This window comes from Hemiscyllium ocellatum, chromosome 46 (genome assembly GCF_020745735.1).
Source record: "Hemiscyllium ocellatum isolate sHemOce1 chromosome 46, sHemOce1.pat.X.cur, whole genome shotgun sequence".
NCBI lineage: Eukaryota > Metazoa > Chordata > Chondrichthyes > Orectolobiformes > Hemiscylliidae > Hemiscyllium > Hemiscyllium ocellatum.
The window spans coordinates 8,827,207-8,843,303 of NC_083446.1; the positions used below are offsets into that span (position 1 = coordinate 8,827,207).

The following is a 16,097-nucleotide window of genomic DNA, read 5'->3' on the forward strand; positions in this document are numbered from 1 at the left end:
ATACACTCATCCAAAACACACATTCACACAGATACACACACCGACACTACACACTCACACAGACACACACACGCGCACACAGGCACACACACTCACATAGACACACACACCGAGACTACATACTCACTCAGACACACACAGACACTCACCCGCGCACAGACACGCACACTCACACTCACACTCACATAGACACACACACCGACACTACACACTCACACACACAGACACGCACACACAAAAACACAGACACTACACACTCACACAGACACACATGCACACAGACATACACACACTCTCACACACACACATGCTTACCCACACACACACACACACACATACACACACACACTCACCTGGGTTCCTGAAAATCTCCACAAAGACCCTTGGGCCATCAAACATTTCCCAAGGTAGCACTGGGTTAGATACAGAGTAAAGCTCCCTCTACATTGTCCCCCATCAAACACTCCCCAGGACAGGGACAGCACGGGGTTAGATACAGAGTAAAGCTACCTCTACATTGTTCCCCATCAAACACTCCCCAGGACAGGGACAGCACGGGGTTAGATACAGAGTAAAGCTTCCTCTACGCTATCCCCATCAAACACTCCCCAGGACAGGGACAGCACGGGGTTAGATACAGAGTAAAGCTCCCTCTACGCTATCCCACTCAAACACTCCCCAGGACAGGGACAGCACTGGGTTAGATGCAGAGTAAAGCTCCCTCTACACTGTCCTCCATCAAACACTCCCCAGGACAGGGACAGCATGGGGTTAGATACAGAGTAAAGCTACCTCTACACTGTCTCCTCTCAAACACTCCCCAGGACAGGAACAGCACAGGATGAGATACAGAGTAAAGCTCCCTCTACACTGTCCTCCATCAAACACTCCCCAGGACAGGGACAGCACTGGGTTAGATGCAGAGTAAAGCTCCCTCTACACTGTCTCCTCTCAAACACTCCCCAGGACAGGAACAGCACAGGATGAGATACAGAGTAAAGCTCCCTCTACACTGTCCTCCATCAAACACTCCCCAGGACAGGGACAGCACAGGGTGAGATATAGAGTAAAGCTCCCTCTACACTGTCCTCCATCAAACACTCCCCAGGACAGGGACAGCACAGGGTTAGATACAGAGTAAAGCTTCCTCTACACTGTCCCCTTCAAACACTCCCCAGGACAGGGGCAGCACGGGGTCAGATACAGAGTAAAGCTCCCTCTACACAGTCCCCCATCAAACACTCCCCAGGACAGGGAAAGCACGAGGTTAGATAGAGTAAAGCTCCCTCTCCACCATTGTCAATCAAGCCCTCCCTGGAACAGGGGGTCAGATATGGAAGGAAGTTCCTGGCTGTGTTTGATGTTGGTTGGTAGGGGATGGGCGGGTGTGGTGCCAATCGGATAAACCCCGTTGCTTTGTGTTCCCGTACAGCTGGCACCACGTACATCTTCGGCCGGGGCGGTGCCTCCATCACGTACACGTGGCCTCCCAACGACCGACCGAGCACCCGAGCTGACCGCCTGGCCGTCGGCTTCAGCACGCAGCAGAAAGACGCCATCTTGGTGCGCGTGGACAGTGCCTCGGGCCTGGGTGACTACCTACAGCTGCAAATAGTAAGTCCTTTCCCCTCTCTGAACTGGTGCGGTGGCGATCGGGCTGTTCGTTTTGGGAGGATGTTGGCTCTGTGTTGGGCCGTTGTGGCGCCATTTCCTTGGTCGGCTATTGCCATTGGTTGGCCAAGATGGCGGGAGTAGGCCTAAGCTGTTTTGAGGTTGGCAGAAATTTCTTCCGAGTTCTCCCACGGAGTTGTTCGGTCTTGCGCAATTGGTGCGTGGGCCCTCGTGGTTTCAGCAAACTGATGTCAGTCCCTCACAGGCCGAGAGTTGTTTCCATGCTCACGGGCGGAGGTTGAAGGGTCGCGATGTTGGAGTAAATGTCATGCCAAGCAGCGTTGACCGCGCGTCCGATGAGCTGCCGGGAAAAGGTTCAGTGTTGTCGGTGTCAGGAGTTCGAGCCGCTCGGGAATACAGTGGGAGCGGTTTTCCCATGTAGCGCAGGTGTCTGTGCCCATGTCAGAGGGTAAGTGGAAAGCCACACCACATCTTGCCAGTTTGACGGCTGTCTGACTCATGGCAGTTTCAGTCAGCACTGATAGTGTTCCAGACCCACGGTGAGGTGTTGGGAATTTTCACAAGGGGCTTTTGAAAGGTTGCAGGTGGTGATGGAGGTCGTGGTGTGTTGGGCTGCTCGGAGAACAGTCTCTGAGAATGCGTGTTGATGCGGATCAGTGTTTTTGCTGTCGTACTGACTGCTTCAGTGTGCTGATGTCGCCATGATTATGTACGGATGGAGACAGTTCACCCTCGGGAGGGCTCCACCATGTCTGTGCAACTGCAGCACAGAGCGAGAGGTGAACTGGATTCAACTTAACATCAACGCGAATCCTAATCCAAATAATGTTTCTAACCCGAATACTAGCCATGTCCCGAAAACAACATTAACTCTGACTGTAACAGGTATCCACTACATAAACATCTCAACCTGTTACAGACGGGGATTAGTCACTGATATGGACTAGATGCCGATATGGACTCACACAGATGTGAAATGGGTTACAGTTATGGACTAGATACTGATATGGATTCAGTACAGATGTGGAATGAGTTACAGATATGGACTAGATACCGATATGGACTGGGTACAGATGTAGAATGGGTTACAGGTATGGACTAGATACCGATACGGACTCAGTACGGATGTGGAATGGGTTACAGATATGGATTAGATTCCGATATGGACTCAGTACGGATGTGGAATGGGTTACAGATCTGGACTAGATACCGATATGGACTCAGTACGGATATGGAATGGGTTACAGATATGGACTAGATATCAATATGGACTCAGTACAGGTGTGGAATGGGTAACACATATGGACTAGATACCGATATGGACTTGGTACGGATTTGGAATGGGTTACAGATATGGACGAGATACCGATATGGAGTCAGTGCAGCTTTGGAATGGGTTACAGATATGGACTAGATACCGATATGGACTCTGTACGGATTTGGAGTGGGTTGCAGATATGGGCTGGATACAGATATGGACTCGATACGGATGTGGAATGGGTTACAGCTATGGACTAGATAACAATATGGACTCGGTACAGATGTGGAATGGGTTACAGATACGGACTAGATACCGATATGGACTCGGTACGGATGTGGAATGGGTTACAGTTATGGACTAGATACTGATATGGGTTCAGTACGGATATGGAATGGGTTACAGATATGGACTAGATACCGATATGGACTCAGTACGGATGTGGAATGGGTTACAGTTATGGACTAGATACCGATATGGACACAGTACGGATGTGGAATGGGTTACAGATATGGACTAGATACCGATATGGACTCGGTACAGATGTGGAATGGGTTACAGATACGGACTAGATACCGATATGGACTCGGTACGGATGAGGAATGGGTTACACATATGGACTAGATACTGATATGGACTCTGTACAAATGTGGAATGGGTTACAGATATGGACTAGGTACCGATATTGACTCGGTACAGATGTGGAATGGGTTACAGAAACGGACTAGATACCGATATGGACTCAGTATGGATATGGAATGGGTTACAGATATGGACTAGATACCGATATGGACTCGATACGGATGTGAAATGGGTTACAGATATGGACGAGATACTGATATGGGCTTAGTACGGATATGGAATGGGTTACAGATATGGACTAGATACCGATATGGACTCAGTACAGATGTGAAATGGGTTACAGATATGGACTAGATACCGATATGGACTCAGTACAGATGTGGAATGGGTTACAGATATGGACTAGATGCCGATCTGGACTCAGTATGGATGTGGAATGGGTTACAGATATGGACTAGATACCGATATGGACTCAGTACGGATGTGGAATGGGTTACAGTTATGGACTAGATACTGATATGGACTCAGTACGGATGTGGAATGGGTTACAGATATGGACTCAGTCCAGATGTGGAATGGGTTACAGATATGGACTAGATACCGTTATGGTCTCTGTACAGATGTGGAATGGGTTACAGATACGGACTAGATACCGATATGGACTCGGTACGGATGTGGAATGGGTTACAGATACGGACTAGATACCGATATGGACTCAGTACGGATGTGGAATGGGTTACAGTTATGGACTAGATACTGATATGGACTCTGTACAAATGTGGAATGGGTTACAGATATGGACTAGATACCGATATTGACTCCGTACGGATTTGGAATGGGTTACAGATATGGACGAGATATCGATATGGAGTCAGTGCAGATTTGGAATGGGTTACAGATATGGACTAGATACCGATATGGACTCTGTACGGATTTGGAGTGGGTTGCAGATATGGGCTGGATACAGATATGGACTCGATACAGATGTGGAATGGGTTACAGCTATGGACTAGATAACAATATGGACTCGGTACAGATGTGGAGTGGGTTACAGATATGGACTAGATACCGATATTGACTCCGTACGGATCTGGAATGGGTTACAGATATGGACTAGATACTGATATGGGCTCAGTACGGATATGGAATGGGTTACAGATATGGACTAGATACCGATATGGACTCAGTACGGATGTGGAATGGGTTACAGTTATGGACTAGATACCGATATGGACTCGGTACAGATGTGGAATGGGTTACAGAAACGGACTAGATACCGATATGGACTTGGTACGGATGAGGAATGGGTTACACATATGGACTAGATACTGATATGGACTCAGTACGGATGTGGAATGGGTTATAGTTATGGACTAGATACCGATATGGACACAGTACGGATGTGGAATGGGTTACAGGTATGGACTAGATACCGATATGGTCTCAGAACGGATGTGGAATGGGTTACAGATATGGACTAGATACCGATATGGTCTCAGAACGGATGTGGAATGGGTTACAGATATGGACTAGATACCGATATGGACTCAGTACGGATGAAGAATGGGTTACAGATATGGACTAGATACCGATATGGACTCGGTACGGATGTGGAATGGGTTACAGATATGGACTAGATACCGATATGGACTCAGTACGGATGTGGAATGGGTTACACTTATCTGTACTGAGTCCATATCGGTATCTCGTCCATAACTGTAACCCATTCCACATCCGCACAACCACCACGCCGCATGCGTCTCCACCCCCACGCCAATCTCCGTCACCATGTCTAACCCCGCCACCACGCCGACCTCCACTCGGACTCAGCACCGCCTTCCGAACCTGCAATCTTCTGCATGACCTCTCCGCCCCCACGCCCACTCCGGCCTATCACCCTCACCTGGACCTCCTTCCACCTATCACATTTCCAACTCTCCTCCCCCAAGTCCCTCCTCCCTACCTTTTATCTTAGCCTGCTTGGCACCCTCTCCTCATTCCTGAAGAAGGGCTCATGCCTGAAATGTCAATTCTCCTGCTCCTTGGATGCTGCCTGACCTACTGCGCTTTTCCAGCAACACATTTTCTGCGCAGGGTTACAGTTATGGACTATTACCGTTATGGACTCTGTATGGATGTGGAATGGGCTCCAGATATGGACTAGATACCGTTATGGACTCTGTATGGATGTGGGATGGGTAACAGGTATGGACTAGATGCCGTTATGGACTCCGTATGGGTGTGGAATGGGCTACAGATATGGACTAGATACTGATATGGACTCCGTACGAATGTGGAATGGGTTACAGATATGGACTAGATACTGATATGGACTCCGTACGGATGTGGAATGGGTTACAGATATGGACTAGATACTGATATGGACTCTGTACGGATTTGGAGTGGGTTGCAAATATGGGCTGGATACAGATATAGACTCGATACAGTTGTGGAATGGGTTACAGCTATGGACTAGATAACAATATGGACTCGGTATGGATGTGGAATGGGTTACAGATATGGACTAGATACTGATATGGACTCAGTACAGATGTGGAATGGGTTACAGATACGGACTAGATACCGATATGGACGCAGTACGGATGTGGAATGGGTTACAGGTATGGACTAGATACTGATATGGACTCGGAACAGATGTGGAATGGGTTACAGATACGGACTAGATACCGATATGGACTCGGTACGGATGAGGAATGGGTTACAGATATGGACTAGATATCGATATGGACTCAGTACGGATGTGGAGTAGGTTACAGATATGGACTAGATACTAATATGGACTCAGTACAGGTGTTGAATGGGTAACACATATGGACTAGATACCGATATGGACTTGGTACGGATTTGGAATGGGTTACAGATATGGACGAGATACCGATATGGAGTCAGTGCAGATTTGGAATGGGTTGCAGATATGGACTAGATACCGATATGGACTCTGTACGGATTTGGAGTGGGTTGCAGATATGGGCTGGATACAGATATGGACTCGATACGGATGTGGAATGGGTTACAGCTATGGACTAGATAACAATATGGACACGGTACGGATGTGGAATGGGTTACAGGTATGGACTAGATACCGATATGGACTCGGAACAGATGTGGAATGGGTTACAGATATGGACTAGATATCGATATGGACTCAGTACGGATGTGGAGTAGGTTACAGATATGGACTAGATACTAATATGGACTCAGTACAGATGTGGAATGGGTTCTAGTTATGGACTAGATACCGATATGGGCTCAGTACGGATATGGAATGGGTTACAGATGTGGACTAGATATCAATATGGACTCAGTACACGTGTGGAATGGGTAACACATATGGAGTAGATACCGATATGGACATGGTACGGATTTGGAATGGGTTACAGATATGGACTAGATACCGATATGGACTCGGTACAGATGTGGAATGGGTTACAGATATGGACTAGATACCGATATGGACTCGGTACGGATGAGGAATGGGTTACACATATGGACTAGATACTGATATAGACTCGATACGGATGTGGAATGGGTTACAGATATGGACTAGATACTGATATGGGCTCAGTACGAATATGGAATGGGTTACAGATATGGACTAGATACCGATATGGACTCAGGACGGATGTGGAATGGGTTACAGATATGGACTAGATACTGATATGGGCTCAGTACGGATATAGAATGGGTTTCAGATATGGACTAGATACCGATATGGACTCGGTACAGATGAGGAATGGGTTACAGATATGGACTAGATACCGATATGGACTCAGTACGGATGTGGAATGGGTTACAGTTATCTGTACTGAGTCCATATCGGTATCTAGTCCATAACTGTAACCCATTCCACATCCGCACAACCACGACGCCGCATACGTCTCCACCCCCACGCCAATCTCCGTCACCATGTCTAACCCCGCCCCCACGCCGATCTCCACTCGGACTCAGCACTGCCTTCCGAACCTGCAATCTTCTGCATGACCTCTCCGCCCCCACGCCCACTCCGGCCTATCACCCTCACCTGGACCTCCTTCCACCTATCGCATTTCCAACGCTCCTCCCCCAAGTCCCTCCTCCCTACCTTTTATCTTAGCCTGCTTGGCACCTCTCCTCATTCCTGAAGAAGGGCTCATGCCTGAAATGTCGATTCTCCTGCTCCTTGGATGCTGCCTGACCTACTGCGCTTTTCCAGCAACACATTTTCTGCGCAGGGTTACAGTTATGGACTAGATACCGTTATGGACTCTGTATGGATGTGGAATGGGCTCCAGATATGGACTAGATACCGTTATGGACTCCGTATGGGTGTGGAATGGGCTACAGATATGGACTAGATGCCGATATGGATTCAGTACGGATGTGGAATGGGTTACAATTATGGACTAGATACCGATATGGACTCAGTACAGATGTGGAATGGGTTACAGATATGGACTCAGTCCAGATGTAGAATGGGTTACAGGTATGGACTAGATATCGATATGGACTCAGTACGAATGTGGAGTAGGTTACAGATATGGACTATATACTAATATGGACTCAGTACAGATGAGGAATGGGTTCTAGTTATGGACTAGATACCGATATGGGCTCAGTACGGATATGGAATGGGTTACAGATATGGACTAGATATCAATATGGACTCAGTACACGTGTGGAATGGGTAACACATATGGAGTAGATACCGATATGGACATGGTACGGATTTGGAATGGGTTACAGATATGGACTAGATACCGATATGGAGTCTGTGCAGATTTGGAATGGGTTACCAATACGGACTAGATACCGATATGGACTCGGTACAGATGAGGAATGGGTTACCAATACGGACTAGATACCGATATGGACTCGGTACGGATTTGGAGTGGGTTGCAGATATGGGCTGGATACAGATATGGACTCGATACGGATGTGGAATGGGTTACAGCTATGGACTAGATAACAATATGGACTCGGTATGGATGTGGAATGGGTTACAGATATGGACTAGATACCGATATGGACTCGGTACGGATGAGGAATGGGTTACACATATGGACTTGATTCCGCTATGGACTCATTACAGATGTAGAATAGGTCACAGATATGGACTAGAGACCAATAAGGACTCGGTACAGATGTGGAATGGGTTACAGATATGGACTAGATACCGATATGGACTCGATACAGATGTGGAATGAGTTACAGATATGGACTAGATATCAATATGGACTCAGTACAGGTGTTGAATGGGTAACACATATGGACTAGATACCGATATGGACTTGGTACGGATTTGGAATGGGTTACAGATATGGACAAGATACCGATATGGAGTCAGTGCAGATTTGGAATGGGTTACAGATATGGACTAGATACCGATATGGACTCTGTACGGATTTGGAGTGGGTTGCAGATATGGGCTGGATACAGATATGGACTCGATACGGATGTGGAATGGGTTACAGCTATGGACTAGATAACAATATGGACTCGGTATGGATGTGGAATGGGTTACAGATATGGACTAGATACCGATATGGACTCGGTACAGATGTGGAATGGGTTACAGATATGGACTAGATACCGATATGGACTCAGTACAGATGTGAAATGGGTTACAGATATGGACTAGATACCGATATGGACTCAGTACAGATGTGGAATGGGTTACAGATATGGACTAGATGCCGATCTGGACTCAGTATGGATGTGGAATGGGTTACAGATATGGACTAGATACCGATATGGACTCAGTACGGATGTGGAATGGGTTACAGTTATGGACTAGATACTGATATGGACTCAGTACGGATGTGGAATGGGTTACAGATATGGACTCAGTCCAGATGTGGAATGGGTTACAGATATGGACTAGATACCGTTATGGACTCTGTACAGATGTGGAATGGGTTACAGATACGGACTAGATACCGATATGGACTCGGTACGGATGTGGAATGGGTTACAGATACGGACTAGATACCGATATGGACTCAGTACGGATGTGGAATGGGTTACAGTTATGGACTAGATACTGATATGGACTCTGTACAAATGTGGAATGGGTTACAGATATGGACTAGATACCGATATTGACTCCGTACGGATTTGGAATGGGTTACAGATATGGACGAGATATCGATATGGAGTCAGTGCAGATTTGGAATGGGTTACAGATATGGACTAGATACCGATATGGACTCTGTACGGATTTGGAGTGGGTTGCAGATATGGGCTGGATACAGATATGGACTCGATACAGATGTGGAATGGGTTACAGCTATGGACTAGATAACAATATGGACTCGGTGCAGATGTGGAGTGGGTTACAGATATGGACTAGATACCGATATTGACTCCGTACGGATCTGGAATGGGTTACAGATATGGACTAGATACTGATATGGGCTCAGTACGGATATGGAATGGGTTACAGATATGGACTAGATACCGATATGGACTCAGTACGGATGTGGAATGGGTTACAGTTATGGACTAGATACCGATATGGACTCGGTACAGATGTGGAATGGGTTACAGAAACGGACTAGATACCGATATGGACTTGGTACGGATGAGGAATGGGTTACACATATGGACTAGATACTGATATGGACTCAGTACGGATGTGGAATGGGTTATAGTTATGGACTAGATACCGATATGGACACAGTACGGATGTGGAATGGGTTACAGGTATGGACTAGATACCGATATGGTCTCAGAACGGATGTGGAATGGGTTACAGATATGGACTAGATACCGATATGGTCTCAGAACGGATGTGGAATGGGTTACAGATATGGACTAGATACCGATATGGACTCAGTACGGATGTGGAATGGGTTATAGTTATGGACTAGATACCGATATGGACACAGTACGGATGTGGAATGGGTTACAGGTATGGACTAGATACCGATATGGACTCGGTACAGATGTGGAATGGGTTACAGATACGGACTAGATACCGATATGGACTCGGTACGGATGAGGAATGGGTTACACATATGGACTAGATACCGATATGGACTCAGTACGGATGTGGAATGGGTTACACTTATCTGTACTGAGTCCATATCGGTATCTCGTCCATAACTGTAACCCATTCCACATCCGCACAACCACCACGCCGCATGCGTCTCCACCCCCACTCCAATCTCCGTCACCATGTCTAACCCCGCCACCACGCCGACCTCCACTCGGACTCAGCACCGCCTTCCGAACCTGCAATCTTCTGCATGACCTCTCCGCCCCCACGCCCACTCCGGCCTATCACCCTCACCTGGACCTCCTTCCACCTATCACATTTCCAACTCTCCTCCCCCAAGTCCCTCCTCCCTACCTTTTATCTTAGCCTGCTTGGCACCCTCTCCTCATTCCTGAAGAAGGGCTCATGCCTGAAATGTCAATTCTCCTGCTCCTTGGATGCTGCCTGACCTACTGCGCTTTTCCAGCAACACATTTTCTGCGCAGGGTTACAGTTATGGACTATTACCGTTATGGACTCTGTATGGATGTGGGATGGGTAACAGGTATGGACTAGATGCCGTTATGGACTCCGTATGGGTGTGGAATGGGCTACAGATATGGACTAGATACTGATATGGACTCCGTACGAATGTGGAATGGGTTACAGATATGGACTAGATACTGATATGGACTCCGTACGGATGTGGAATGGGTTACAGATATGGACTAGATACTGATATGGACTCGGTACGGATTTGGAGTGGGTTGCAAATATGGGCTGGATACAGATATAGACTCGATACAGTTGTGGAATGGGTTACAGATATGGACTCAGTCCAGATGTAGAATGGGTTACAGGTATGGACTAGATATCGATATGGACTCAGTACGAATGTGGAGTAGGTTACAGATATGGACTATATACTAATATGGACTCAGTACAGATGAGGAATGGGTTCTAGTTATGGACTAGATACCGATATGGGCTCAGTACGGATATGGAATGGGTTACAGATATGGACTAGATATCAATATGGACTCAGTACACGTGTGGAATGGGTAACACATATGGAGTAGATACCGATATGGACATGGTACGGATTTGGAATGGGTTACAGATATGGACTAGATACCGATATGGAGTCTGTGCAGATTTGGAATGGGTTACCAATACGGACTAGATACCGATATGGACTCGGTACAGATGAGGAATGGGTTACCAATACGGACTAGATACCGATATGGACTCGGTACGGATTTGGAGTGGGTTGCAGATATGGGCTGGATACAGATATGGACTCGATACGGATGTGGAATGGGTTACAGCTATGGACTAGATAACAATATGGACTCGGTATGGATGTGGAATGGGTTACAGATATGGACTAGATACCGATATGGACTCGGTACGGATGAGGAATGGGTTACACATATGGACTTGATTCCGCTATGGACTCATTACAGATGTAGAATAGGTCACAGATATGGACTAGAGACCAATAAGGACTCGGTACAGATGTGGAATGGGTTACAGATATGGACTAGATACCGATATGGACTCGATACAGATGTGGAATGAGTTACAGATATGGACTAGATATCAATATGGACTCAGTACAGGTGTTGAATGGGTAACACATATGGACTAGATACCGATATGGACTCGGTACAGATGAGGAATGGGTTACAGATATGGACTAGATACCGATATGGACTCTGTACGGATTTGGAGTGGGTTGCAGATATGGGCTGGATACAGATATGGACTCGATACGGATGTGGAATGGGTTACAGCTATGGACTAGATAACAATATGGACTCGGTATGGATGTGGAATGGGTTACAGATATGGACTAGATACCGATATGGACTCGGTACAGATGTGGAATGGGTTACAGATACGGACTAGATACCGATATGGACTCGGTACGGATGAGGAATGGGTTACACATATGGACTAGATTCCGCTATGGACTCAATACAGATGTGGAATGAGTTACAGATATGGACTAGATATCAATATGGACTACGTACAGGTGTTGAATGGGTAACACATATGGACTAGATACCGATATGGACTTGGTACGGATTTGGAATGGGTTACAGATATGGACGAGATACCGATATGGACTCGGTACGGATGTGGAATGGGTTACAGATACGGACTAGATACCGATATGGACTCGGTACGGATGAGGAATGGGTTACAGGTATGGACTAGATACCGATATGGACTCGGTACAGATGTGGAATGGGTTACAGATATGGACTAGATACCGATATGGACACAGTACGGATGTGGAATGGGTTACAGTTATGGACTAGATACCGATATGGACACAGTACGGATGTGGAATGGGTTACAGGTATGGATTAGATACCGATATGGACACAGTACGGATGTGGAATGGGTTACAGGTATGGACTAGATACCGATATGGACTCGGAACAGATGTGGAATGGGTTACAGATACCGACTAGATACCGATATGGACTCGGTACGGATGAGGAATGGGTTACACATATGGACTAGATACTGATATAGACTCGATACGGATGTGGAATGGGTTACAGTTATCTGTACTGAGTCCATATCGGTATCTCGTCCATAACTGTAACCCATTCCACATCCGCACAACCACCACGCCGCATGCGTCTCCACCCCCACGCCAATCTCTGTCGCCATGTCTAACCCCGCCCCCACGCCGACCTCCACTCGGACTCAGCACCGCCTTCCGAACCTGCCATCTTCTCCGCCCCCATCCCCACTCCGGCCTATCACCCTCACCTTGAAGGGCTCATGCCTGAAATGTCAATTCTCCTGCTCCTTGGATGCTGCCTGACCTACTGCGCTTTTCCAGCAACACATTTTCTGCGCAGGGTTACAGTTATGGACTAGATACCGTTATGGACTCTGTATGGATGTGGGATGGGTAACAGGTATGGACTAGATGCCGTTATGGACTCCGTATGGGTGTGGAATGGGCTACAGATATGGACTATATGTCGATATGGACTACGTACGGATGTGGAATGGGTTACAGATATGGACTAGATACTGATATGGGCTCAGTACGGATATGGAATGGGTTACAGATATGGACTAGATACCGATATGGACTTGGTTCGGATTTGTAATGGGTTACAGATATGGACGAGATACCGATATGGAGTCAGTGCAGATTTGGAATGGGTTACAGATATGGACTAGATACCGATATGACTCTGTACGGATTTGGAGTGGGTTGCAGATATGGGCTGGATACAGATATGGACTCGATACGGATGTGGAATGGGTTACAGATACGGACTAGATACCGATATGGACTCGGTACGGATGAGGAATGGGTTACACATATGGACTAGATACTGATATGGGCTCAGTATGGATATGGAATGGGTTACAGATATGGACTAGGTACCGATATGGACTCAGTACGGATGTGGAACGGGTTACAGATGCGGACTAGATACCGATATGGACTCAGTACGGATGTGGAATGGGTTACAGATATGGACTAGATACCGATATGGACACAGTACGGATGTGGAATGGGTTACAGGTATGGACTAGATACCGATATGGACTCGGTACAGATGTGGAATGGGTTACAGATACAGACTAGATACCGATATGGACTCTGTATGGATGTGGAATGGGTTACAGATGTGGACTAGATACCGATATTGACTCAGTTTGGATGTGGAATGGGTTACAGATGTGGACTAGATACCGATATGGACTCAGTATGGATGTGGAATGGGATACAAATATGGACTAGATACCGATATGGATTCGGTACAAATGTGGAATTGGTAACAGATATGGACTAGATATCGATATGGCCTCAGTACAGATGTGGAATGGGCTACAGATATGGACGAGATACCGTTATGGGCTCAGCACAGACGTGGAATGGGTTACAGATGTGGGCTAGATGCCGATATGGACTCAGTACAGATGTGGAAGATGTTACAGTTATGGACTAGATACCAATATGTACTCAGTATGGATATGGAATGGGTTACAGATATGGACTAGATACCGATATGGGCTCGGTACAGATGTGGAATGGGTTACAGATGTGGACTAGATACCGATAAGGACTCTGTACAGATGTAGAATGGGTTACAGATATGGACTAGATATTAATATAGACTCAGTACAGATATGGGATGGGTTACAGATATGGACAAGGTATCAATATGCACTCAGTACAGATGTGGAATGGGTTACAGATATGGACTAGATACCGATATGGACTCAGTACGGATATGGAATGGGTTACAGATATGGACTAGATACTGTTATGGAGTCAGTATGGCTGTGGAATGGGTAACATATTTGGACTAGATACCAATATGGACTCTGTACATATGTGGAATGGGACACAGTTCTTGACTAGATACCGGTATGGACTCGATACGGATGTGGAATGTGTTACAGATATGGACTAGATACCGATATGGACTCAGTACAGATGTGGAATAGGTTACAGATATGGACTAGATACCGATATGGACTCAGTTTGAATGTGGAATGGGTTACAGATGTGGACTAGATACCGATATGGACTCAGTACGGATGTGGAATGGGTTACAGTTATCTGTACTGAGTCCATATCGGTATCTAGTCCATAACTGTAACCCATTCCACATCCGCACAACCACCACGCTGCAAGCGTCTCCACCCCTACGCCAATCTCCGTCACCATGTCTAACACCGCCTCCACGCCGATCTCCACTCGAACTCCGCACCGCCTTCCGAACCTGCAATCTTCTCCGCCCCCATCCCCACTCCGGCCTATCACCCTCACCTTGAAGGGCTCATGCCTGAAATGTCAACTCTCCTGCTCCTTGGATGCTGCCTGACCTACTGCACTTTTCCAGCAACACATTTTCTGCGCAGGGTTACAGTTATGGACTAGATACCGTTATGACTCTGTATGGATGTGGGATGGGTAACAGGTATGGACTAGATGCCGTTATGGACTACGTACGGATGTGGAATGGGTTACAGATATGGACGAGATACTGATATGGGCTCAGTACGGATATGGAATGGGTTACAGATATGGACTAGATACCAATATGGACTTGGTTCGGATTTGTAATGGGTTACAGATATGGACGAGATACCGATATGGAGTCAGTGCAGATTTGGAATGGGTTACAGATATGGACTAGATACCGATATGGACTCTGTACGGATTTGGAGTGGGTTGCAGATATGGGCTGGATACAGATATGGACTCGATACGGATGTGGAATGGGTTACAGCTATGGACGAGATACCGATATGGAGTCAGTGCAGATTTGGAATGGGTTACAGATATGGACTAGATACCGATATGGACTCTGTACAGATTTGGAGTGGGTTGCAGATATGGGCTGGATACAGATATGGACTCGATACGGATGTGGAATGGGTTACAGATACGGACTAGATACCGATATGGACTCGGTACGGATGAGGAATGGGTTACACATATGGACTAGATACTGATATGGGCTCAGTATGGATATGGAATGGGTTACAGATATGGACTAGGTACCGATATGGACTCAGTACGGATGTGGAACGGGTTACAGATGCAGACTAGATACCGATATGGACTCAGTACGGATGTGGAATGGGTTACAGGTA

The 16,097-nt window shown here is 46.7% G+C and overlaps 1 protein-coding gene across 1 annotated transcript in view; it reads left to right on the forward strand.

Annotated features, from left to right (window-relative positions):
* LOC132836189 (neurexin-2-like) overlaps positions 1-16,097 on the forward strand; it is a 1,025,492-nt gene that overhangs the window by 784,278 nt on the left and 225,117 nt on the right. The window contains exon 20 of the mRNA XM_060855516.1: positions 1,433-1,614. Coding sequence (XP_060711499.1) covers positions 1,433-1,614 — 182 coding nt within the window. The remainder of the gene's footprint in view (positions 1-1,432; positions 1,615-16,097) is intronic.